The sequence below is a fragment of the Stegodyphus dumicola genome, chromosome 1 (genome assembly GCF_044657685.1).
Source record: "Stegodyphus dumicola isolate Sdum_Otavi_A_Nest chromosome 1, ASM4465768v1".
NCBI classification, from domain to species: Eukaryota; Metazoa; Arthropoda; class Arachnida; order Araneae; family Eresidae; genus Stegodyphus; species Stegodyphus dumicola.
This window is the reverse complement of record NC_140768.1, coordinates 59,710,888-59,737,873: the sequence shown is the minus strand read 5'-3', so window position 1 is coordinate 59,737,873 and position 26,986 is coordinate 59,710,888. Positions and strand designations below refer to the sequence as shown.

Genomic DNA, 26,986 nt, shown 5'->3' with positions numbered 1-26,986 from the left:
GATGTGACGGATAAGAAACCAATTAGTATGGATATTCCCGAGGATGCCTTTAAGCAATTATCCGACCATTTTAAAAAATTGGTCACCTTATAAGGTTTACTTTTTTGATTTAATTAAGCAGCAATTAAAGTTGCTTTCAGTTTTCGTTTTGATGTTTAGAAACATATTTTTTAAATGTCCTTATCGATACGGTAAATTATGCTACCGTATATATATATACATATATATATATATATACTTCAAGTTTATTCTCTTAAAGCTGCTACCGCAAGAAGCTTAAGATCTTTAATTTAGCTCTGAAATTATTATTAGATTAACTTTTCATTGAAGTTTTATTCTAGATAAACACCTTTTCAAATAAAAATATTAACCTTTTATTTATGAAACTAAAAATAAAATAGTTTAAAATACACATATGCACACAGGATTTATAGACTGTCTTCACTTATAGACACACTTCGCTTTTTTCATTCATTTTAGTTTTTAAATTACTTGCGTATTGGACTGATGAAATCTATTTTGGCACTATAAAAGACTTTTCATTTTATTATTTTCACAAAACTGCAGATCTTCAAAGCTGCTTTGAAGACAAAAGAAGTAACTTTAAAATGCAAACTCTCGAGGATCTAAGAGTTGTATGATACTTTAATCCAACACCACTAAGCACAAAACTAAAATGGGAAAACAAATTATGAATAATAGGATTTTCTAAGGTTTCAAATGAAAGCATTAAAATTAGAAAGTTTAGAAAGTTGAAAAAACAACAAAAAAGGTTTAAAGAATGCAGGTTTGTAGATAATAGTTTTCAAAAATAACATTCGTACGGATTTACATTTTAAATTAGAAAAAATAACAAACAGTTACAGAAAAATGCTTGTAGTGTATGTAATTCCAAATAATATTTGCTTGCTAGATCGGAATAAAACTTAATAGTTACTTCAAATGATTAAATTTTAATATTGAAAGCTTACTATAATCAACAAGTTACTGTTATTAAATAATAACACGTAAATAAAGTTGAAACTGTAAAAAGAGTTCAGAGATTTGGACATACAGACGGATGACTTTTTTAGCGAATATTGTTGCGTGAATATATAAATTCTGCGTATTCGTATATGAAAGTTTTCAGCTTTGAGGTTTATCTAAGTACTATATGTATTTCAATTAATTTCATAACTTTTAGTTATAAGTAAAAAATGTTTGCATAGCTTGCTATTAGGTTTTGAGTTATATTTATTTCATAAATTCTTGACTTTAGATTACAAAACTTCAGTACTCTTTGATAAATACGTTTTTTACCATTAACCTATTTTCCGAACTAAACAGTATCCACAGGAATGACAAGTGATGAACCCATGGACTCAGATTTGGATAGTGGAGGGAATATAAACTAGTAACACAAAATGAGTAGCTTTTAACGAGTAGGGAACATGGTGTCCGTTTTTCTTTGTCATTTTAATTATAGATTTTTAGGTAATAGACCATAATTACCATCTCGCGTGATTCTTAAACGCGTATTTGTCACTGAAATGGAAACAGCGCAAACGTGTATACTTGAAAAAATGACTTGACGTAATTACAGCAACTTGGTTTGGCAACGGACTTAGTTATGGACCTGAAGTTGCTTTTAAAGCTGATAATCGAATTAGGAAATAATATACTTAGCTATGGACCTGAAGGTGCTTTTAAAGCTGAAAATCGAATTAGGAAATAACATACGGAAAACTTGGGAAGTATCTTCTGTGTATTTCTATTTACTATACATTTAAAACTTTTAAATTAAGTTCATTTGAAAAAGGATTAGTTTGAATAAACCTTTCATTTAAGTTTGTTAATCACAACAAAAGTACAACAGTAATAGTACTTCAAGAGAGAGACAAGCTTCAAGAAAAATGCTGAATTCTCAATGCTCCATTTCGAAGTGAATTTTCAGTTATTCGGATGAAAGTTGCATTATCCCTATTTGCACCTTGTGATACTATTTATAAATTCCGAAAGAAATTAATTGCCTAAGCAGAGAATGATTTCGCTGATAGAAAAATGGTGCCAATTGTAAGCTTCTTATTTTTAACTGAAACGGTTTGAAGGGTACGTAAGTTACCTTTATCGCGTTATCCTCTTATGGCATCATCCGCACTTACTAGATGGAACGGATGGTGCAGGCTGATAATGATTTTCTTATTATCAAGATGGCATTATCGTTGGTTGGTATTCTTTAGCTGGGAGGGAACATGTTCTTTGGAGCATTTCGTTAGTCGTCCGATTTCTAATCGATCGAACTAAATTTAATTTTAATTACAGAATTTATATTTGAGTATATTTTGTGAAATTGAGCCAATTTGTTGACCGCACTATTCTCTAATACTTGCATTTTGCATCATATTTGTAAGAGGTTCGAATACTCAATTTGCTGTGTGAAGCATGAAGTCCTACTCAGTTGCAAGTTTAGCTGTTATGTTATGAAGAGTGTCTGCTTTACACCGTTATGGTACAAATATTTACGTGCGTTAGTTTAGTGAGGGAAAGGAATGGTTGATCTTTTCCGAATTACCTCTGATGTGAAACTTAGCTAGAATTCTTTCATTTCGTGGTTTTACCGAAGAAGAGAAGCTGTTTTCTAGAGAATTATTTGTTTTTTGGCAAGATGTTTCTGCAAGACAAAAACTGCTTCTGTCGAAATGGAGAATCTAGACATAATTTGTCTCTCACTCCCTCTTTCCACGCATTCCGAAAGTTAATTGCATCATAGAAACGAAGACTGTATACTCAGGTAATCACGTTGCGTAAAAGGGGAAATCGCAGCCGCAGCAACTAAAGCAATCGTAGAATGAGACCTTAATTATGACCACCATTGCCACTATATCGCCTGACCACAAGCGCAGTCTGTAAAATTTAGTTTTATGCGCATAAGAAGACTATGCAGAAGTAAATATTTATAGGCAATAAAAATGCCTTTGTTCAATTTAGGTATTTTTTATTGGTTATAATTATCATTAGCAATTTTTGCATCACACTTTATGCATATCCACTACTATAGGCTATAGCTTGTAGAGCAGTTTTTCCATCTGCCAATTTTTCTTTAATATTTAAAATACTTGATAAAAAGATTTTCTAAAACTTTTTAAATTTAAAAAAAAAAAGAAAAATTTCAAAAAATTAAATATTATTTAAAAATTACAAATTTGTAAACTGAATTTATTTAAACTTAAAATTGTAATTCTTTTACTTTATTGGCTTTATAAAACTTTAAAAAATTATATGAAATTCAAACTATAACTTCAGCTTATATTTTACACGAAAACTAAATCTGTACAAATTTTCATTCAAGTATTCTTGTTTGCTACATAAATATCATTAAGTACTTTATTGAATGAAATTTTAATAATGCCGTTTAATTGAAATTATTATTATCATGGCTCTGAGATCATATTTTATGAAGAATTAAAAGTAATGAATGAAAAACGTGCATACCTACCCTCGCAGACTGGGCGCTTTTTTTCGAGTTCCAGCAAAACTCGGCAATTGCGGTAAGAATAGCTACAGCTAAACCACACATCAATACAACAAACACACCGCCAATGTTGTCCACCCCCAAAGCATTGGCTTTGCCATCCTTATTCTTATCGTCTCTGGAGCAAGTGATGCCAGGACTTTTCCACCATTTATTATACAGCATTTGGATAACACCTTTTTCCTGTAGCTCTAGAATAGCGAGAGATATTTTGTCTCGCCAAGGAGAGCCTGTTGAGAAACGACAGTTGATATATATATATATATATAAGATAAAAATGTATGAATCAGAATTATAATATAACTATAAACATTAATTCTTCCTCTTTATTCTAAAATCGTAATAACTTATCTGCATTGCGTCATTCAAATTAATCATGCGATCTTACGTAACCGTTAATACCAGATGCCTCTTGACGACCAATCACCGAATTGTAAACCAAAACTTTTCTCTTCGCGTGCTTCATAACTACGCACTTCAGCTTTTGCTCTCTACTGTGCTAAGATGTAAATTCGCTGGCTTGCTTTCTATCCCAACAATATCAAAAATGTAAATCTTCTGTGGAAAGGCACGACTAGAGTGCCAAGTCTGCTCCGGCTTTTCCTTGTTTTGCTCTTATTATGACACATATATATATATATATATATATGGAATATTTCTAATTTATAAGCATCATATGTAGCAGAGGGTTCTAATGTTTTCACAAAGAAATAAAGAAAATTTTTCTGAAAGAAAGAAAAAAGTATAAATGAAATTATTGACTTTTGTTCTAGTCTATTCAGGCTTGATTAGTACTAGATTCTAAATTTAAATAAGTGATTCCTCCATTAAAAACGTTAACTGAAACTAAAACAGCATAATATACAGGGTGTCCCAAAACGACCGCATAAACTCTGCACAGTTAGATTCCTCGTTGGGAGTACATAGAAACTGCCCAAAGAAGCGTTCCTGTACGATCCATAGTTTACGAGAAAAATGCGAAAAACAAAGTATGACGTCACTGCCGGTGCACTATACACTTTATTGGACATATCAACAACAGTATTGGCATATCTTTCCAGACGATAATGTTTAAAACGGCCACAGAACCATCAGGAACGTAGGTCTCTTAACATGTGGGCCGGCATACTCGGGAATCGCCTGCTTGGACGATATCTGTTACCTAAATGGCTCTCGGAAAAGTCGTACTTGATGTTTCTCAATGAGGTCTTAACAGAGTTCCTCGATGACATACCATTAGCGGCAATACAGGGAGTTTGGTTCCAGCATGATGGGGCTTCAGCGCATTTCTGTGCTCTTGTACGTGGTTGGCTGGATATGGAATACCCCGGCCGCTGTACAGGACGTGGGGGTCCGGTTCTATGGCCGCCACGTTCGCCAGATCGTACACCGTTGGATTTTTCCTATGAAGCAATCTCAAGGAACTGGTGTATCGAGACGTAGTGACAACACCAATGGACTTAGTTGCTCGTCTGCATGCTGCTTGTACTTCGGTGGACCTCGCGATGCTGCAATGTGTGATTACAGCCATTCCCCGGCGTGCTCGAGCCTGCCTCGACATGCACGGCAGACACTGCTTTAAATTGTGCATATACTGCTGTTGATATGTTTAATAAAGTGTTTTTTATTGCACTGGCAGTGACGTCATACTTTGTTTTTCGTTTTTTTCTCGTCAACTACAGGAACACTTCTTTGGGCAGTTTTTATGTACTCCCAACGAAGAATCTAGCTGAGCAGAGTTTATGCGGTCGTTTTGGGACACCCTGTATATGAAATTCGAGGACAGAATGCAGCTGGTAGGCAAAATCTCAAATCTGGTCTTTAAGTCCTGAATCTGCACCAAGACGAGAAGGTTAATATTAGGTCACACATTACTTGCTTGGAAAATTTGGGCTATTCAGTATGATTATTATATTGCAGTAATGATATCATCTGCCCTACACTAAATATAGGAAAATAACTCGCATGTACTGCTCTTGGTGCATGCTATCTGCCATGTACCGAGGGCTATCCGCCAAAAAGAAAAACAAATGCCTCTTTGGCGTATGTTTTATGGAAAATTTTTCCTACCCTATTACAGGGAACTATAAAAAATTTCCAATACAATCACTCCATTTGTGGGGATATGAACCCGAGTCAAAGTAACAATTTTCAGTTGATTGTTACATTCGATCAATGATAGGTCTGACAGTTCAGGAATGTGTCATGAACATTTATTTTGATCAAATTCAAATGTCGATATTACGAAAAAATTATCCGTTATCCATACTTTTAAACTTCTGCAAAATTTCAAGAAGGTTTATGATACCTTCTCATTAGCTATAAGCTGTCTTGGATCAGAAAGTGTTTCCTGTTATTAAATACAATTTCGGGTTAGACTTTCTTCCCTTAGGCAGATGATCCTCGTGCGCTCTTCTTTAATTATTTAACATAATCGTGACTACGGCTTCTTGAATTAAGCTCTGTCTTCTAAGCAAATAAATCACTGTGAAACGTGATGATATTATAGGGAATTATTATTCAGTATTTGTTGCTTCGGTACGAAGCCACGCGGGGATTCTCTCGAACGTGTTCAGTTCCTTTCAGGATGCTCTTTTCTGCTTGTGGTAAGGAGGGTTCTGTTTGTGACAGCATTGATGACGTTTGTTAAAAACAGGAACTATGGATTAGACGTGTCTTATTCACAGGTAAGATTTTCTTTAAGTTACAGCTACAATGCTGACTTTTATTTGCAAAATACTTCAATATTTATAAAAAAAAAGGTAATATCTCGGGAAGTTTAAAGCTTGAAAATAGAATAGCTTTAAATGTCTCGACAGATTAAGATTTTTGATAATTTTTGACGTAACAGGATTTTCAAAAGCCTCGCAGAGATATTAAGCTTATCGATGCAGGAGGCGTGAAAAATTTGCAATGCCATCACCGGGATTCGAAAACCAGATCTCCGGATTGTTAGTACATGGCGCTATTCAGTTACACTCCAAGGATCTGCGGTAAGGAAGGAAAAAGTACCTTATATATTCCGCCATTTAAAGCACTATCCGGGATTAGAGCACTCAGTTGTCAAATCCTAGTGGTGACGAATGATCGTCTACCGCCTTTCAGTTGGGTGCCACGAGTAGAGTTATTAGTTTTATCGATGCTGGAGACTTGAGCAATGTGAAGTGCCTTCTCCGTGGTTCAAAGACGGGACCACCCAATTGCTAGCCGGCCATGCTATCCATTTACACCAAAAGAGGAAGAAAACACCACACCTCATAGACTTATCTTCAAAAGACTTTAAAATGAACATCTATTGAAAGTGCAGTTACAGAATTTTAGCACAGATGAGTTTTCAGAGCACTGCTTGGCACAATTTATGTCGGATACTTATGATACTGTTGCTGTTTCAGGTTGGAATAATATTAGACACAATATTATTTAGATCTGTTGTGAACTGTTGAATATAAAATATTGTTGGATATTTACAGTGATGAATGAAACAAGAAATTAATTGAAATACAAAACTTTAGTTAATTGATTATTAATAATATAAAAAATGCCAATGCAAGTGCAACTATAACCATAATATGCCATTTAGATCAGTGCTCAATTGAAAAAGAGAGACGTCGAAGAACGCTGCCATGGAATGATGTGCTATATTGTTCTTATCATTATTTTTTGTTTTTGTTAATTTCTTTCATATAGATGCTTTCATTGCTAAAGAAGGTGTTTCATATCAGTGATGAGATGATTTGCCTATATTTAGAGAAGTTTTACTACAATAATTACTTACTACCATTTGCAATATTGCATAAAATCATATCCAGACATTGATCAAAATTATAATGAATTATAAGACATAAAATAAAAAGATACGTTAATGACAAGAGGAAAGATGATTACTAATTCATATTATTCGTTTTATACTAGCGCATACTAAGTAAACAATAAATTAACTCGGAAAACAGTACATGAAAAACTATAATGCAGTATGACAAATTAGGAAAAAAAATTTTAAGAGGATATGTATATATAAAACATGAGTAACATATTTGAATAGCTTATAGTTATTTAATGTACAATTTCAATAAATCTAAAATAAGGCACACTAGCTACCTTAAAGCACTAATCCACAAAATCCCAATTACTGAGGGAAATTAATAAATATAAGAAAACTCCAGCATAAATTTTCTTGACATACAGAACAGCAGCTATTAACAAATATTCATTATTAACTGGCACAGTAAAAAGAGTTCGACTTGAAAAATGAATATAAAAAGTAAAGAAGAGTGATCAATTAAATGTAAAAACTAGATTAGGACTCATTTCAGTGTAAAAAACAGTTTTCTGTTATCGTGATCCTGTTATAATTTAGTTTGCAAATCCTTTTCAGGCAGTGATTACTGTTGTAACAGGACAAACATATGCATACATACATAGCTGGACTTTGTGTGCTGCAGAAATGAATACATACCCATAGGCGTAGCAATGCCGTATCCTTTGGAGTCTAACAACCCTCCAACTTGCGTTAAGTTGCAGTCCCTCTGTACCATATAGTCCAACATAGTAGATTCCATCAGGAAAGCGTAGTTTCCCTCAAGAACTCTCTGGACACCTTCTTCGTACGAACTGACAAAAACAGACGGCCTGTTTTCCATATATCGCCACATCTTAAGGTATGTTTCGATTTTGGAATCCTGAAATGGAAGCACGATGCTGAAAACTGCAGCATGAGTAGAAGACTCAATATAAAATCTTACAAAAATGCTCCTTTCCAGGTATAAACTTTTAAAAGAAAATAAATATACATATTTAATGTGAAGGCAAGCCCTCACATTTTAGTCCTCGGGCTTCTTCATGTAATGTTTTATTTTTATTTTCATTCATTTACGAACGTCTTTAATAATCGTTCATCAAAATGTTTTTTCTCGTGGCAAACACTGATAAGAAGAAGAATTCGTAAATTCAGAACTGAATGCAGTGGTAAATTATACATTACATTACCTTTAAGTTAAGTTCCAAATGATGATCCAAAAGTTTTTAAGATGAATGTTTACATCAAGGAAAAAGTTAATTCTTCCATTTATATTTTAAATTCAATACAATATAAGGGCTATGACTCAAAATTCGCAATGCGAATGTTAAAATAACAGTTTGTGATAATATATTTTTATCGTAATAATATAGTCTAAATATGCACACCTTCAAACTGAAATAATTTTAAAAAAATGATTTTGTTACAGATGCTACTTACTTCAATTAATAGCTTATTTACGATTTCTTACTTTTGAATTAATGATATGGTTAAAGTGCTGTTTACTATTGGTTAGGTACAAAGCCATAGATAAAATTAACTTTTTTATAAATGGCGTGAGTGAAATGAAGTAGTTTTTAAATATTTAGCGCATACTTATTTTCGTACTAATAGGATTTGGCATCTGAGAGTATAATGCTTTGTTTACTTTGATTGTACTCACTGCCTCTTAGAAAATAATAAAATTATTTCAGATATATGATACGATTCCATATTTGAACTCGTTACTTCAAACATATAATCCGTTCTTGATGAAGAAGGTTAACAATTTTTTTCAAGACAGAATACGTATGTCAAATATTTTAACTAGAAATGAGTAAAATGTCGATATACATTTGAGGTAAGTAAAAAACTTCAGGATATTCGGATGTGGAATGCATAAATTTTAATAACACACAGTGCTTCAGAATACAATATATTAAAATGAATTTCTAAACTTGAATAAGAATAATGGGAGGAAGTACTCGTAATACAATTAAATTTATTCGCTCACTTAAACCTTTTAGAAATTTCTAAATTCTGGCATACAAATTCGCTGTGGTTTCAAATCAGTTGAACAGATATAAAAAAGTATTTTTCTGATTAACGTTAGTTCTCGTCGCATTATCTATTGAAACTTTTAACTCAATAACCAGAGTCGCCATTCGCGTTTGTTGCATACTGCATGCAAGACGGTTTCCATTTAGCCTAATATTTGGGTGCTAATTATATAATCTAATCTGTGCAGAGAACCAGACATTTCAAATGACAAAATTAAATACTACGAAGGTAATTAAAATTAAATTAGTAGAAGGTTTCAACTCTTTAGGTATTTCGTGCTTTAGCTTTCATGCCGTTATAATATGTATTCTCAACAAACTGTTGAAGCGTTTGTTATTGGTTTTAGAACCAATAATAATAGCATTATTTTGATTGTGATAATCTTTGATATATAAAACATATGTATACTAAAAACACATAATTAATTTTCTGAGTTATTTTAAGACAAAAAATTGAAGAAAAATATTTTATAGACGTAAAATATTTTTTACTGCGCTTCCTAAAATTACCGGAGCTATTGAAAATAAAGAAGTCATGATGATCAAAATCGTAAAACCAACCTTGTATTTAGCGTAAGTATAATGCAACACTCAATCGATTTCGAAGGCAATAATAATAGCATTATTTTGATTAAACTCTGATTAAAAACTCTAATTAAAAATCTGATATAATTTTTAACTCTGATTAAAAATCCGGTTATAACCAAGTGCAGTGCTGATAAGGAGCACGTGTTTCTGAGACTCTTTCCCCTTTATTTTTCTTCTTTTTAGGTATTTCTCCTGATGAGGAGGGACCTTTAGCTGCCTTCGAAATCGATTGAGTGTTTCATTATACTTACGCTAAGTACAAGGTTGTTTTTACGATTTTGATTGTCACATTAGCGTGTTTCTCTTCTAGTCCAAATCATGATGAGTTTAAAAATTTTCTTTTCAAACCAGTCTTAAATGTGGAAATGTATGAAGTGTATATAATAATTTAATTGAATAACCCTGTAACTCCACCATATCAACCACAGTACTTCTAAACAGCAACTAGAGGAGAAATTTGGAACGGAAAATGTTCTGCCCTTGTCCTTATGCCCTTTTCTTCAAAAATATCTGCATATGCACAATCTAAATCCTTTTCACAATACGTAATAAAGAATATATTCTTCCTGCAGAATGTATCTTTTCACAAATTCATAAAGTCGAAATTTACTCTATCCTGTCTTTTAACGCTCTCTGAAATTTATTTTGCATTTTTTAGAATTTTAGACATCGTGTCTTGAGAAAATAGAGTTTGACAATATAGAGAACACACAAATTGAAAATTATACTATAGAAATTATTTACAATGTATCGAGGAACATTTCATACATTCTGTCAAGAGAGATTTCATACGTATTAAAACTGTTTCATTTTATTTCACACATATTGACCTTAAACAGAAAAAGGATGAGAACTTGTAACATTACTCTAACGAGTGCTTTCTTGGTCCACTACAATATTTCTTTAAGTAAATTGTTACATAATTTGACGTTAGACATGTTTAACACTATTTGTATGGCAAACAGCAGAATAGTCCATTAATACACGGACGGTCTTTCTTTTTTTAGCAACTTGTTCCGATATTCAGAACATTTTGTGATGCACACTGAAATCAATAAGGACTGCAAATTTCAGCCTATACTGGTAATACCAGCAGTACTGATATGCTTTGTTGGTATTACCAATATCGGCTAAAGGTGCATAAAAAATTACCTTCGATTTCAAAAGTAATTACTCTGTGCCTTACAAATTTAAAATTAACTATAACTATAACTAGAAATAAAGATGGCTAGTTCGAGCATAGTCATGTTATGAAAATACATTTCATCATTAATTATTGGCTTTTAAGAACATTAATACTTAAGTGCCGGATTTACCCTGAAGAATGTCATGGTAGATCCGCCTTCCAGCGTGCCGTAAGAGATCTTGCTCTGCTCCGCCAGGTCCTCGACGCTTTCTATTGGCGTTATCATGCGCTCTACGGTAAGGAAGGCGGCCAGGTTGGCCGTGTACGAAGAAATCATGATTAACGTAAAGAACCACCAGATGGCGCCTATGATACGTGTCGAGGTGGCCTTAGGATTCAGATCACAACCTTGGTGCATTAGAGTCACAATGGTGAACCAGAAGCTGAAAAAGTGAAAATATTTCAAATTTATTAAATTATTCTGAAAAATACATACATTGCAAATGTTGTATCAATGTTATCAGTGTTAAACTTTGTAGAAACATTAGGTTAACTGGAAGCAAGAGAGATTGAAAAATTAGCAACCGCCTTCGCGGGGAATCGAACCACGGACCTCTGGAATACCGGCCCAGTGTGCAAACCACTAGACCACGAATGCACGCTAAGAAAGCGGGAGAAATATATTATATACTCCCCGGTTTAAAGGGCGACTGGGGGTTTTAGGGGACCCAATTGCGAAATCCTGGGTGAGGAGAATCATCATCCAACACCTTTTTAGTTCGGCCCCATTATAGAAACATTAGGTATTTTTTGGAAGCAGGCAAGATGAAAAATTAGCAAACGCCTTAACCGGGAATCGAACCACCGGCCTCTGGAATTTCCGTCCCAGCGTGCAGAATCACTACACCACGAAGGCACGCTAGGAAGATGGGAGAAATACCTTATAACTTTTCATTTTATTTAATACTTTGACTGACTGACTGTTAAAAAATGACACAAAATGGACTAGTTTATTTTTTTATTAAATCGTTACGTGTTTATTTAAAATAAAAAATATAATTGTAAATATTAATAAATTACTGATTATGTATGATAATTGTCCAAGAATTCGAAAACATAATTTGAAAGTAGGGATAAGGTATAATAATACAAATCTTTAATTGGTATAGAAGCATCGAGCTGCATGCTAGAAAATTGGAATATTAGCAGCTACAAGAAAAAAGAGAAAGTAAATTGTTATATAATTTTTAACTGCTTTACATACAGGCACCAGAGGTGAAAGACTTCATGGCAAATAAAGCCAGTATTTGAAAAAAAAGGAAGAGAGAATATAAATACTGATATTTTAATGCGTAGAATAAACCCGACACTTTTAATTTCCGGCAGTCGAAAGGACTTTACTGCGCAGTTAGAAAGATGTATTCATAAACTAAAAACTTTCATACATGGCCGTTTGGAAACATAATTTTATTCCATGGTAATGCATATTAAATCAGTTTTTTGTTGACAAAATAGTTCCAGATTGTAGTTAGCAACAATAATTTTTATGTACACGAGTTAAAAAAGGAAGACGTCGCCTTAGTAAGCATAGCAGAGCAGAGGTTTTGCATGGCAAGAGAGGTTAAAAAGAAGAAGTGACGTAATTGCTAGCAAAGTAGTATTTATACTAGGCAGGTGTATATGTACAGCTAAACTGCGATTCGTAAATTTCAGGTTTAGTTCCTTTTGAATGCAGCGTTATGTAATTTGGAAAGATCTCCAATCTATGAGAAAAGATGAACTTGGGGAGAATATCAAATCTAGAATAGTCAATTTTTAGGTCGCCAATCATTTCTTAACTTACCCATCGTATTGTATTATATCTTACACACACACACATATATATGTAATATTAAAAGCACAAGGAAAAGAAGGAGCAGTGTCGGTGCGTGCTTAGATCCATATTGAAGAAGAATTTTGATTGCATACTATTTAAAGAACTTGGCAGTCGAGGTAGTTTTAATTCCATTTTTATTTCCAATTGATATTTCTGGCCACAATCACTTGGCACTCTAGTCGTGCCTTTCCACAGAAGATTTACATTTTTGATATTGTTGGGATAGAAAGCAAGCCAGCGATATTACATATTAGCAGAGTAGAGAGCAAAAGCTGAAGTGCGTAGTTATGAAAGATGGAAGCACGCGAAGAGAAAAGTTTTGGTTTACAATTCGGTGATTGGTCGTCAAGAGGCATCTGGTATTAACGGTTACGTAAGATCGCATGATTAATTTGAATGACGCAATGCAGATAAGTTATTACGATTTCAGAATAGAGAGGAAGACTTAATGTTTTTAGTTATATTATAATTCTGATTCATTTAATTTTATCTTACATATTCCCCCCCCCCTTCAAAAAGAAAAAACCGTAGCGGCAGAGAAGCCTTTTTAAAGAGAAAGAGTTAAAACACTAGAAAATGTTTTTTTTTTTTTTTTTTTAAAAAAAAAAAAAAAAAAAAACCATAAATAATAAAAATTTTTTTGTTAAATATAATTTATAAATAGCAATTTTTTTAAATAAATTTTTAATTTTTAGAGTCCTATTGAATTTTTCACCATTTCAGTCCAAAAGTCTTTTTGTTTGAGAGTTCACATAATCATAATTCTTTAGGGAAGGTTCTTGTTAACACAGAATGTCACAAAATAAACTTTTACATAATCATTACTTATAATTAAATGCACATAAATATTTATGATATTAATTTTCATATTGATAAATTATATTTTAATACCATATAATATTAGGAGTAAGCTTCAGAAAATATGGTTTCACCGTTATTATCTTTCATCTACAATTCCTGTATTATACCAACTGGAAGGCCTCGCAATACTTCTGAACAAACCATATCCATCAGTAGGGCTGTCCTCTTGAGCTAACCAGTGTGTTCTATGCACTGGTGACCCAGGGTGCCTACACGGTTACTTGAAAGGGCCTCCGTTCCTTACATTAAGGTAACTGGCCTTTGAGAACTGCACTAATACATTCCATAATAATAATAATAATAATAATAATAATAACAATAATAATAATAATAATATAAAAAATTACACTCTCATAAAATGAGAGCCTCCAACATTATCTTGCATGAAGAGGGTAAAAGGAACAACTGTACAGAGGTATTACAGGCCTCTGTTGAAGGAACCAGTACACCCTCATCATACTATACTTAACACAAAATAACCCATAAATGTTAACATGCATTTACCATAATTTCATATTACTTATCTGTACTAATTTCACTTATTTTTAACATCTTTATTTTTAGAATAATTATAAAATTCGTATTCAAAATTCTCAACAAAATTTCAAAAACATAAAAACTTATCTTAATATCCTTCCCTATGAATAATTTAAATAGCTTAAAACTCGTTACTTAGTTTGCTCACACACATTTTATGAAAAATTAGAAAAATTACTGAACAAGAATTTCAGATTTTCTCAAAACAAATTGCAGAAATTTTAACCAAAGTTGAAATGAAAACTATAGAATTCGCAACATATTAAATAATTTAGTTCCTGAGCTAGATTCACACGAATGTAATAACTTTTGAGCTGTTGAAAAAGCGAAAGTGCAAATAATTTTCTGTCGCACATACTTGCGAACACTAACTCGGATCGACCTTGAACCCGCTGTAATGCTGAATCCCTAAACGGTAATTCACTGATGATTTCCTTTTCACTAGGCATTCGAACTTCTCAATTTATCCAGAGATTACTTTCAATCTGTAAACACTACGCGTGATTATTTTTTTGAAGCACTTGCAAAACACCATAGCAGAAGAATAATCTGTTATTTTTTAAACACTGAAAAAACAAATTTGATGATTCACTTCTTTCACATTATCTTGGATTTATCACAAAACGATGATTTCAAGAGCTGAATTAAATTCTCCATTGAGGTTTCAGGCTGCAGGAAACTATCCTACCGGCTAATTAATAACGATTTAGTAATGTATGAAGAATTTCAATACCCTAATACACGTAAATTATCTCCTCCATTCTCAGGACCTTATAAAATTTTAAAACAATATTCTGAAGTTACTTATGAAATAGATAAACCTAATCCTTTAACTAAAAAGAAATCAGAAATTGTTCATTCAACTAGATTAAGACCTTTTAATCCAGCAAGTGAGTTTAAGTTAACTGTCCGAAATAGTAGATTTCCTATCTCTGTTCAAAATTAAAATTAATTTTTTAAAAATTCTATTTTAAACATTTTCCTGATTATGACCTTTAATACCTGATTTAGACTTAAACCCTAACTATGACAAGTTATTTTACCGACTATGACAAATTATTCTCCCGATCTTGACCTTTTATATCTTTCACATAATTTGAATTATTTTGTAGCAAAAAATTTTCTTCTTATTGTAGGATAATATTTGTTTCTAATTTACAACATTATAAAAAAGACTTTAACTTGATTATACAAGTTATCCGTCTTATAATTTTGATTTTATATATATATTATATATATGATCTTTTATTTTTCTAACACCACTTTGAGGTAAAGTACAATGCCAAAAACCAGTTAGCTTCTATTAGGCAACGGAGGTTTTTCGATATTTGTACCTAGCACCCCCCAACCATCAGCAAGTAATCACGCTGATCTGTTGGCGAGGACATGCCATAGTTTTAAAGTCAAAGTGTTCATAATTGTATTATTTATATTGAATTGTTTTTTGAATAAGTATAATATTTTGTATTGAAGTGTAAAACATGTCAATCTTTATGATGAAAGGAAAAAATGCATCATATTTGTGAACTATCAACATGCATCATATTTGTGGACTATCTGGCATTTAGAGATTCGAACTCTTTTCATGAAAAGGACTTTCAAAAAAAAAAAAAAAAAAAAAAAAAAAAGGACATTTTTAACAAAATTGAGGACATTTGTAATTATAACTTATTTATTTATCAGTATTCCATATTTATTATGTTATAGTCTTAAAATTAGTCATATATTGTATATTTATTTATAACTCATTGTTTTAATGTTCAAAATTTCATATGCTATAAAGTCAAAATTTTATATGAGAAACTCATGAACTATGATAGGCCATAGTTAAAGCTTGTACGCTATGTTCTGGATGTTTTCATGTCTTTTCTCATACTTTTGCTTCACTCCTGTATTAATGCTTTTCTCACCCCGGCCTCTCTTTTTGACGGGGGGGGGAAGATGTAAAATAAAAAAAAATACGATGGCTTTGCTCTTTGCGAACCAGCAATCTTTAATTACTTTTCTGCAATTCAGGATCGTCCCCTAACCCAGTACCTGCTAGAACATTCGCGCCCATTACATAACCTCCTCATATAAATGCTGCGTCATAAGTTTTTCTACATTTTTCTAGAAGCTACTCTGTTACATAACCTTTCATATAAATGCTGCGTCATAAGTTCTCCTACACAGATGACTTCTCGCATTCGTTCTGCTAACTCCTCCGCCATGCTCCTCTTTCTTTGTTAGAATGTTATAACGTATTAAAGACAGTCGTATCTAATAATTCAATTACTGAATACTGCTCTAAAATAAAATAAAGATATGCTGCTAAAAGTGAAAAGTCCTGAGTCGTCATTTTTCTCCGTGCTTCAATCATTATAGCTTCGTCAACCATCTGCCAGAACGTGTAATGGAATAGCCTCACCATTCGCCCACGATGTGTTGGAATAACTGAAAACATTACATATATATATATATATATATATATATATATATGCAAAATATAAAAAATGCGATGGCTTACGGTGCCTTTGCTCTACTCGAATAGGCAACCTCTAATTAACTTTCCGCAATTTCACGATCTTCCCCCTAGACGAGTTCTTTCGAGAACATTCTGGCAGGTTATATAACCGCTACCATAAATGTAGAGTTCACGCCATTTTTCGTCAGACTGCTTTCTCCTGCTGCTATAAGACCTCTGCTGCCGCTCTTCCCATCTGCCTCCCTTTGTTAAAATAGTATGACGTAATAATTGGGAACTGAAACTTTTTAACTCAAACCTAAACCTCTTTCTTCAAGTTCTTCCCTCTTGCCAAACTACGCACTTCAGGTTCCGTCTCTGCTCTGCTTCGACGTAATTTCGCTAGGCTGCTTCCTATTGAAATGATATCAAAAATGTAAATATTCTTGACTAGGCACGGCTAGAGTGCCAAGCGAACTGTGGCCACAAATATCAATTGCAAATAAAAATGGACTTAAAATTGCCTCGATTGCTAAATTTCTTAAGATATTACCAAGTCAACATATAAAGCATACTACGCAATCAAAATTCTTCCTTTTCAATATGGATCTAAGTACGCATCGACAGTGCTCGGTATTTTCCTTGCTATTAAGACATATATATATATATATTCTCATTACAAAAAAAAGCTCTAAATCTAGGTCGTCACTGTCAGTCCTATTGAAAAGAACAGAATCTGCGACATAAATCTTATCGTTTCTAAAATGTTTGTATTTATTTTGAGGATAAGTCTTTATTTCAGAAGAATACCATAACAAGATTAAGAAGGCACAAGGGACATCTATTTCTTGCATTCTTTCAGTTGCGGGTTAAGTGAAATATTCACTTGAGTCGTTATTACATGAATCTAAGAAACGTGTATTATACATAATAAAATAAAATAAATAATTTTAAATCCATATCTTAGATTCCTGCTTAGATCTTGAAACTTTACATAAATTTAAATCTTTGCAATGGGACATCATTGATGAAAATACATCAAATTGATTTTTTAATATTGAGGAATATTTAGTGCTACCTATACATAATGCAGAAAGTCAAACAAATTGCATCAAAGATTGTGAATTATGTATTAGCAACAGTTAGAATTATAGATATAATTCCTGGGCTGGTTTGCAAATGTTTATTGACAAATATCCTCTTCCTTCTCTTACTGGACATTAGCCGTTTATGTAACAGACAGGAGCCAAAATTATGTAACAGCGATAAAAATCAAGACTGTTCTATAGCTATTTCTGACGTCAATATCATGGCTTGGTTTGTTGTCAATTAATATGTATTAGTTGATAGGTGTTGACTAGATACTTCCATTTAGATTTTTTATGCTGTGTGTACTTCGGCAAAAATGTTTTTTAGTACAAACATGCTATGTAACGTTCGATTGTATTTAGATGAAGTGGGAAACAATCGTCTCTTTCTATACAGAAAATAAATGTTTTAAAAAGTTTATCCTGTCATAAGAAAATTTAAACTGTGCTATTGAAGATGCGTGACTGTCAAAATTTTTACTTGATATACTCTGAAAACCTGTTACACGAGTACGTAGACATCAAAACTATATTATTCACGTGCATACATTTTTATCTGTAATCATTTTAGAGCGTGTAAATAAAGCAAAACATGAACAACATGTAAATGACAGAGGTAATACTCCAGTGTTAAGTTTTTCTTAGCCCAAGTGTAAACTTGGGCTAAGAAAATTATGATTCAGATTTACGCTAATCCAAGATTTAACTTCACCTTCAAATCTGTGGTTAGATAGGTTTTTTTGCCTATAATTTTTTTGCCGTAATTTTAAACATAACTTAAATAGCAAACTTGAATATCACATTGCATTACTTGAATATCTGTTTTGTAATAGCTTTAGAAATCCTATAAATAAACGGCAGGACGCTACATTTGCTCAGCAAAAAAAGTAATTTTTTTTTCCTTTCGTGGTTTCATCAAGATAATAAAAATCCAGGATCAGATACAATTCAGAAAATAGGGCTACTGAAAGCAATAAAATAATAAAAAATAAAGAAAACTACAGACATTCAAGAATACATTAGCTGCTTTTGAAACACACGTTGGATAGACTAATAGGTGTTTGGAGAATGTTTTCGATAAACAAGATACGTTTAGTAGCGATTTCGCTGGAAATAAGACTACGGATATTACGGCGACTAGGTGGATGCGAAACCACTTCCCACAAATGCACGCGCGAATGAAATATCTTAATTCCTCCCCTTCCTTCCGTATGAAGGGCACTTGAGGATACATAATGAGTGCCATTAGCTTAGGAGTCATAGTACTACATTTTTGCAGGAGAGGGGTCTTTAAAATCAACTGTGCCTTCACCGAGAATAAAAGCATAAATTTTCCAGTTGTTAACACATACCAGCGGTTCTCAACCTTTTGATTAACGCGTTACAAAGTACTACTACCACCACCATTCACAAAGCTCTGATCATATAAATTTACGAGTGTTAGAGAAAAAACTCAATCAGGATGTTGGGGTTTTAATTTTTGAATTTAAAAATTAAAAATACTTTGCTTCTTTGCGTACCACTCTATTTTTCTCTTGCGTACCACCAGTTGAGAACCCCTGACATATACCATCAAACCACAACAGCACTTGGGAGCAATGCTTATAATTCTTTGATACGTTACATTGTAAATTTTATTTTTACAACCTCACTTCAAGTTCGTGCATCCCAAAAAAATTATAATTCTTAACATTTTGCAGTATGTTTTATTAATTCATAGCCTACGTAAGAGTTTATTTTTAGACCTTTATTATGAAACGTATATATCGGGACATCAATTAAACTTTCACAAATTTCACAAAATACAGAACAATTTTCTTTAAAAAATGCTACCACTTTCTCTTCCGTCATCTCTACTTTTAAATAATATTTTCTGATTTATTTTTTCTATAGCTGTAGCGCCTCAGGTTTGCGCAAATTAAATTGAGCCATGCCAGAGTTACTTCGGCTTTCGCATTCTCCTAAAAGGGAAATAGACATCTGCGTAAAGTAGTTTACCTCGAGCAACTCTCCCGCCGGCCGTCTTTTCATATAATAAACAGGCGGGTAAATAAAATCACGGAAAGATTTCATGTCAACAAGGAGACACTTTTCTACATCCACTTTGGTGTTAAATTCGAGAAAGCAGGTTCCCTAAGTGCTTAAATCTAACTTTTCCTCTTTATCTTTGGCGGAATGCCAACTTTTAATACACATCTTTAAAGATGTTACTACACCAAACTAAAAGACAAAAATTTCTCTCGAACATGAGGTAACTCTAGCGCTGAAAATTAGTTTTTGTACATTTAAAAGTATTAACGCAGTCAATGGAACGTCGAAAAATTTTAAAAGGACTCGCTCTTCAACTTGCTATTGTCTAGAAGTTATTTATCTCTCAGAAATGCGTAAATGCGTAAAGTTAGGATATCTACATTCAATTTAATACAAAATTAAACTTTTTTTAATGTTTCCGTAATAATAATAAAACTATTTTTTAAAAAAACTGCATTTACTAATTACATGGACTTAACATTTTTCATAATTACCAAGCGTTTGAATTTGAACACAAAATTAAGTGCACTACAGCTTTAATTTATGTTCAGAGAAGCGCAAAAGTTGTCAATTAAACGGGACATGGCAGGTCAGCCTTAATTTATGTTCAGAGAAGCGTAAACGTTGTCAATTGTACATGATATGGTAGGTCTTAATTTCTGTGCAAAAATAACTATTTTAGATATATATATTAAACTCTTGTGGATACGACGGGGAATGTAGTTCAAGTATTATAAAGCACAATAGCACTTTGTAAAATGCTACATGTTAGATTCTGCTTGCAAATTTAAAGCAGAAAACGCAATATATTTCTTAATAGGTGCTTTACTCTTTGGACCTAAATGTGCTTTCAACCAATGGAGTTCAGTTATTAAAATTCTTCAATAAAATTACATGATATAAGTGTAAATTGTCATTTCTGTATCATTTTGCGGCCAATAACCATTATTGGCTTTGCTAGATATTTATGTAAATTACATAAAATTAATTTATGTAAATAAAATTAGTATTATAAATATATTTCTACTCAATACATTTTAGGAATTCGTAAAATCTAGATTTGGAACACTTTGCTAAAATAGTTTTATAGAAATATTTCATGTATGTGGAAGATAACGAAAGCTCTCCAGAGTTTTGTAAGTAAGTAAAGTTTTCTTATTCCACTTTTAAAGAAAAAATATACAAACATTTATTATTATTATTATTGTTACATTAAAGCTTTTTTAAGTATAAGCTAGAAAAAGTAGTCTAAGCTTAAAAGAAGCAAAAATGAGCATAATCAACACAAAAATGGTATTTATAGAAGTAATTAATAATAATCTAAAGATACTAAACATAAAACAACGCAAACTTAGTTGAAGGTGTTGGAACATTATCTTAATTTTCTACCTAAAATATGCAATAAAAAGTAATCCTGACTCACCATTACACTGACACCCTGTGTTGGACATCAGGTATTCCTAAGCTATATTGTAAACTACAATAATAGTTTACTCAGCAGTCATTAGAGTTATCAGAATAACATACAAGCGGTCTATTCTCTTTCTTACATCAAGACTTAATTATTCGAAAACTGCAGTAATATACAAATTTCGAATAGTGAAAAAAAAAAGTGTTTAATTGAAACCTAATCTATTAGTTAATCTAATAATAACAATAACTTCAGAAGTTTGTTTCAAACTATACCCCTTTTTCATATTTATTTAATTCCGAATAAAGTCTCAGCTTGGAACTATAAAAGGATACATAAGTTTAAAAGAAGTTTAAAGCTTTATATAATAAGTAAAATCACTGAAACACAATTCCTAAACTGAAAAGGAAAAGTATATGGAATAGCTAATAATGATCACAGCATTAATTTCGTTCTTGTTAATTTGATTAAAAATGAGCCCAGAAAATTTCGAAGGACTTTAACAAGGTTTTTCGTTTAAATAATTGTTTTCATTTTAGGCTTTTTCTGCTTTATCTACAAGCCAAAAATCTTTACCGGAAAGTCAAGAGGGAATATATATCTCTATGACATACGTTAAATAGTTATTTCTAGTAAAACATTATTTGAAGTTTAGTATTCTTCTAGTCAAAAATAAGTTTTGTGCATTTACAATAATGAGGTAAACTAAAAGCTCTGAATTAATTTGTTTTTCACTGGATGCATTTCATTATGCAAATCTAATTTGAAATATTTTTTGCCAAACTTTCTTCGCTATTATTTATCTGATATTTACAGTTAGTAGTACTGTAGTCTACAAGATCTTCTCTCTTTTCTTTTGCTTTAAAATCGGCAAGGGGAAGGGAATAAAAAAAATAAATGTTACCTAAATGGAACTGACATTATTATGAGAATCCGTGTGGAACCGGTATTTTGGAAAACATTTTAAGCGCACTTTTTTTAACATCCTTATATCACAGGATTTGTGCTACAGATATGGCCACTTGATTAAGGGCTTTGATAAAATAAGCTGGTAAGAGCTTAGAAAATCGATTTAAAGAAATTAATTTAAATTTACGCGACTTGCGAATTTTGACTAGCATCGTTATGCTTTAAATAACAATTTTAATCTTTTCACTATAGGGTTTAGTTGTTACTGATCAGCATCATATGATTTATTTTTCTTTAACACGAGTCTTTCCTTAAATAACTAAATAAGTCAGGAATGGGCATAATATGAAACAGCATTTTTCATCATACGTTTTTAATGAAGCGCAACTAGGCGTGAAATGAAAATTTTTAATTTAAACATAAGTTTTAAAAATTGTTTCTAACGAAAACTTTATATGTTAAACTTGTGCGAATCAATAAATTTTGTAATGTGTAAACAGTGAAATATGAACAAAGAAACCGACTGTTGTAACTTTACGATCATTTGTAGAATTTTCTATCAACTGTAAGACCACGTCTCGACTAAGCTTTGGGAGATTAATTTGATTTATTGATTGACTAACCTTGGGAAGATTAATTTAAATTTGATGTGTTCAAGATTAATTTATGTGTTTTAGTAAAATAAAACGCACAAATGAACTACATTATTAAAGCACTAGATTATTATTATTGCTGTCCGAAACAGCAACAACAACAACAACAATAATAATAATAATAATACTATTTCAAATCATTGTGTCGCGATGTCAATATGTTTTCAGACAAAAAAGGATTAGGAATTTGACTTAAAACATTATAAATAAAAAATCACAAGGCAATTAATTTATCCAGTCATAACTGTGACATTATTTATAAAATAGAACACTTTTATCTGTAATTACGCAGACTTACCTGTTTCCAAGGCTAAACTGGTTCTCCATAACATCTGACTCTGTAACACAAGGATGCGGGTTCTGCCATTCGTAAGGACTGAACCGAGCCACAATGAACATTGTCGAACTAACTAGTACATAAGCAGCCAGGACATACAACCAGATGTCGACTGCTAAGGGACTCATGAAGGAGAACAGACGGACTGGCATGTTCTTTGGTAACTTGAACAGTATGCCGATGCCCAAATTCATGAAGGGTTTCGTGAAATCAATGACGCTTTCACGGGCGAAATTGATAGTCATCGGCGCTACTGCCAGGTCAGCATTCTTCATTTTATCATGAGAGAATGAAAAGTTAAATATCATTTAGCAGTTAAATGCAGGTGTACAAAATAAAGTATAATTTCAAATAAATTAAGCAAGATTCCAAAAATTCGAAGATCCAATTCAAATTTTCGAATTAAGTGGACAATAAAGGCTGTTCGTAAAATATGAAATACAGAATTCCTGAAATAAACATTATAGCTGTAAAATATGAAATACAGAATTCCTGAAATAAACATTATAGCTGTAAAATATGAAATACAGAATTCCTGAAATAAACATTATAGCTGTAAAATATGAAATACAGAATTCCTAAAATAAACATTATAGCTGTAAAATATGAAATACAGAATTCCTGAAATAAACATTATAGCTGTAAAATATTTCACAGCGACTTAGACAACATTTCAATCACGTAATAAATCAAAGTATAAATATGATAAATGAATTGATAAGAAAAGTTTGACGTAGTTTGAGTATCCGACTACATCTATAAAATTTATGCTTCATTTCCAAAATAATAAATTGAAAGTGTTATTATGAATAAATATTTATTTTTTTTTGGAAGTTACAGGCTTTTGTATTTTTAATTAAGAAAGCTTGTTCGCAGGAGAATATATGAAATGAAACTAGAATTTAAATTTCATATATTCAAATCATCTAATTACCTAATTTTATGTCTCTGTGCAGCGACGATAGCTCTTAATCATTGTTTAGACAGCATTTCGAAGGAATCAAATTATCTTTGAGTTATGTTTGCTAGAACAAAATGAATAGCATTGAATAGTCTTAGAAGTCTTCCATAAATGTAACAAATAATAAAAATGTTCATATTTGCTCATCATTTATTTGAAGTATTAAAATGCAAATAAGGAATTATGTTTCGTTGTAGTTTTTTAATATTTTAACAAGTGCAATTCATTGCATACATGTTTGCACTTAAATAAATCATTGTTTATAACTTCGTTTGCGCTTAGACAAATTTAAATTATAGAAACGTATCGAATTATTAGTAAATAATATTTGACAGCTTACAATTACTCTTACAGAGTACTTTTCCTCATATTTAAGGTATGATATGAAATTTTTATGACGTGAAAAACATGTTTTAATCTCGTCCCTTCTCATTTCCATTAAGGTCTATTATCGAAACATTTTGTAAAATTATTACAGAATATTAAAGTATAAAAATACAAAAAAGTATGAGCTGAAAAACTGCTCAAAATAGCTAAAATAATATGGATTTACCTGTTCGAAATAACGAGAAGTAATCATGCTTGTTCTGGGATTGCGTGCTTAATATTCTAGATGTTCATTTCGTTAATCCTAACTTCAATAAGCTGAAAGTGCTTCAACCAATTATACTACCGAATATTAAGCTACAAAAATATTAATTGTATACAAGTCATATATGCTATGCAGTCTGATACGAATATTCAAATTATTATTTATTCTCTATTTAGTTACAGAAGATTATATAACAACATGAGAATATATACGCCATATAAGAGGCTTTGTTTGCATACGAAATAGTCATCTGAAAATAATCATAGTTTACCCAAAACCTTTATTAAATTTTATTAAAAATCAGTTCACAAAAGGAAAATGTTATGTTTAATCATAATGAATTATTGAATCTTTTAAAAGATAATTAAAAAATGGATTTAACTGTAATCAGTTTTTCTTGTGGGCAAATGTTAGTCTCTTTTTTTAAATGTGATTATTTAATGGCTAGGAAATCGTAAATCACAGTCATGATACATGAGATTTTCCACGACTTAATGCAGATTTATTTCGAATTTGATATAAAGAGATCAACTAGAAAGAGCTCTAAATTAATAAAGAAAAGCTGGAAAATAATTTTTAAAAAGAAATTACTGATGTTGATTTTCAACTTTAAATATACTTTCAAAATCTTATTTAAAACAACATACTTAATTTAACACAATTTTATTAGTTATATTTATGATGGTATAAAAGTATTACGTTCTTGATAAGTCTTTTATTCTCTGTGCTCGCAGGGCCAATAGCTGGATTTAGCCAATAGCTATTCTACTGAAGATGATTTTTTTTTGTGGTAAATAGACTAAGGCTGATAAGATCGCTTCATATGTTAAGATTGACTGCGATATACCATAATACCGACATGAATATTTTTCTTCAGTCTATTTTTACTCTCAGCGTTAAGGCCTCTCAGCGTTAAGGCCGGAAAATTCCGTACAGAAGGTTGCCTTCCACATTCATTATACATGAAAATTTCTGCTAGCTTTTAATGCATCTGATTTCAGTTTGGGTGTATATTGGAAGAAAAGGAATCAAGGTACAAAATGAAAGAGTCATTTTTTAATTAAAATTAAGAAAATATCACTTATTCATGACATTTTGAGGAACTTTGAAATTTCAGGACGAAACCCGTAACGCTTCAGCATTTTCCTTCGACATAACAAATTTTCGAAAATTTACTAACTGAAATGGACAACGCGAGGTTGCTTAAAATTTGCTTCAGTGTAAAAAACATTCAAGCTTTTTCTGGAATATCATCTGCAGGTTTAAGCAGCAAAATTCAAAAATGAAATGCATGTCTTAATTGGTTCCTTTTCCTATTTTGTTTTCAGAAAACTTCACTTGCTGCAATTTTTGTGAAAAATTCGTGTTTAAACTAATGTGTATTTTTTGCCCTGTTATATTCACGTTTAATTTCTGTCGAAACAGTGCAAATGATTTCATTTCGAAACAGTGCTTTCATTTGCACCGCTTGCAAACGAATTCCTGGAGTACCACGTTTGATGCTAAGCAAATAGTACCTGAATTTAAAATTATCTGAAGGAAAGGAGGTAAAATAAAACAGGATTTCTCCTTTTATGAGTTATTTTGCTATTTAGAGAAAAGTAAAACACATTATTTGTACTTAAAAAAAATTAAAAATTTATGTCTTTTGGAGCCCACCAGCGGACGAGTGGTAAAGGCCGCTGAATACTGGTAATTCGGTCCGGAGTTCTATTCCCGGCGAACGAGGGCTGGCTGCATGGGCATTCTAGGTGTTTACCCCGTATGTGACGTGGTTATGAGCCTATTTGCCTTAGAAAGACTTCCACGGGCATCTGTCCCCTTTCGTGTAGAGCCTAAGGGAGGAGCATGTAATAAGAAATAATAAACATATTTATCAAAGTAATAATGATGTCTTTTGGAGGCTATGATTAAGGCTGAAATACACATTGAAAAATTTTAGCCTAAAAAAGTTACTTTATTCCTTTTCCTAGAAACTTCCCGAAATTCTTTAAATTACTACTTTAAAATATACTTTCTTTAATGCATTTTTCACGTTAATTCGGCTTGCATACCTTTACTCATTATTCCTACAACTTTTAGAGCGTATCTTTATTGAAAGTTTCCTGCAATTTATCACTCTCAGATTCTCGCGGTATTTTTGAACGTAGCATATTAATGACATATTCGCCTGCACTAAGCATTGCAAAAAACTTGTCATAAGCATCGACGGATACAGATTACGAGT

At 31.9% G+C, this 26,986-nt stretch overlaps 1 protein-coding gene across 6 annotated transcripts in view; it reads right to left on the bottom strand.

Moving 5' to 3' along the window:
• Positions 1-26,986, bottom strand: part of LOC118187950 (glutamate receptor ionotropic, kainate 2-like) — a 588,918-nt gene that overhangs the window by 34,187 nt on the left and 527,745 nt on the right. For 3 of the 6 annotated variants that reach the window (XM_085815148.1, XM_035358255.2, XM_085815171.1), the window contains 4 exons: positions 23,168-23,475; positions 11,251-11,503; positions 7,968-8,190; positions 3,472-3,741 (listed from right to left, as the gene is read on the bottom strand). In XM_085815148.1, coding sequence (XP_085671274.1) covers positions 3,472-3,741; positions 7,968-8,190; positions 11,251-11,503; positions 23,168-23,475 — 1,054 coding nt within the window. The remainder of the gene's footprint in view (positions 1-3,471; positions 3,742-7,967; positions 8,191-11,250; positions 11,504-23,167; positions 23,476-26,986) is intronic. The other 3 variants (XM_085815167.1, XM_035358256.2, XM_035358257.2) reach the window with 1 other exon arrangement.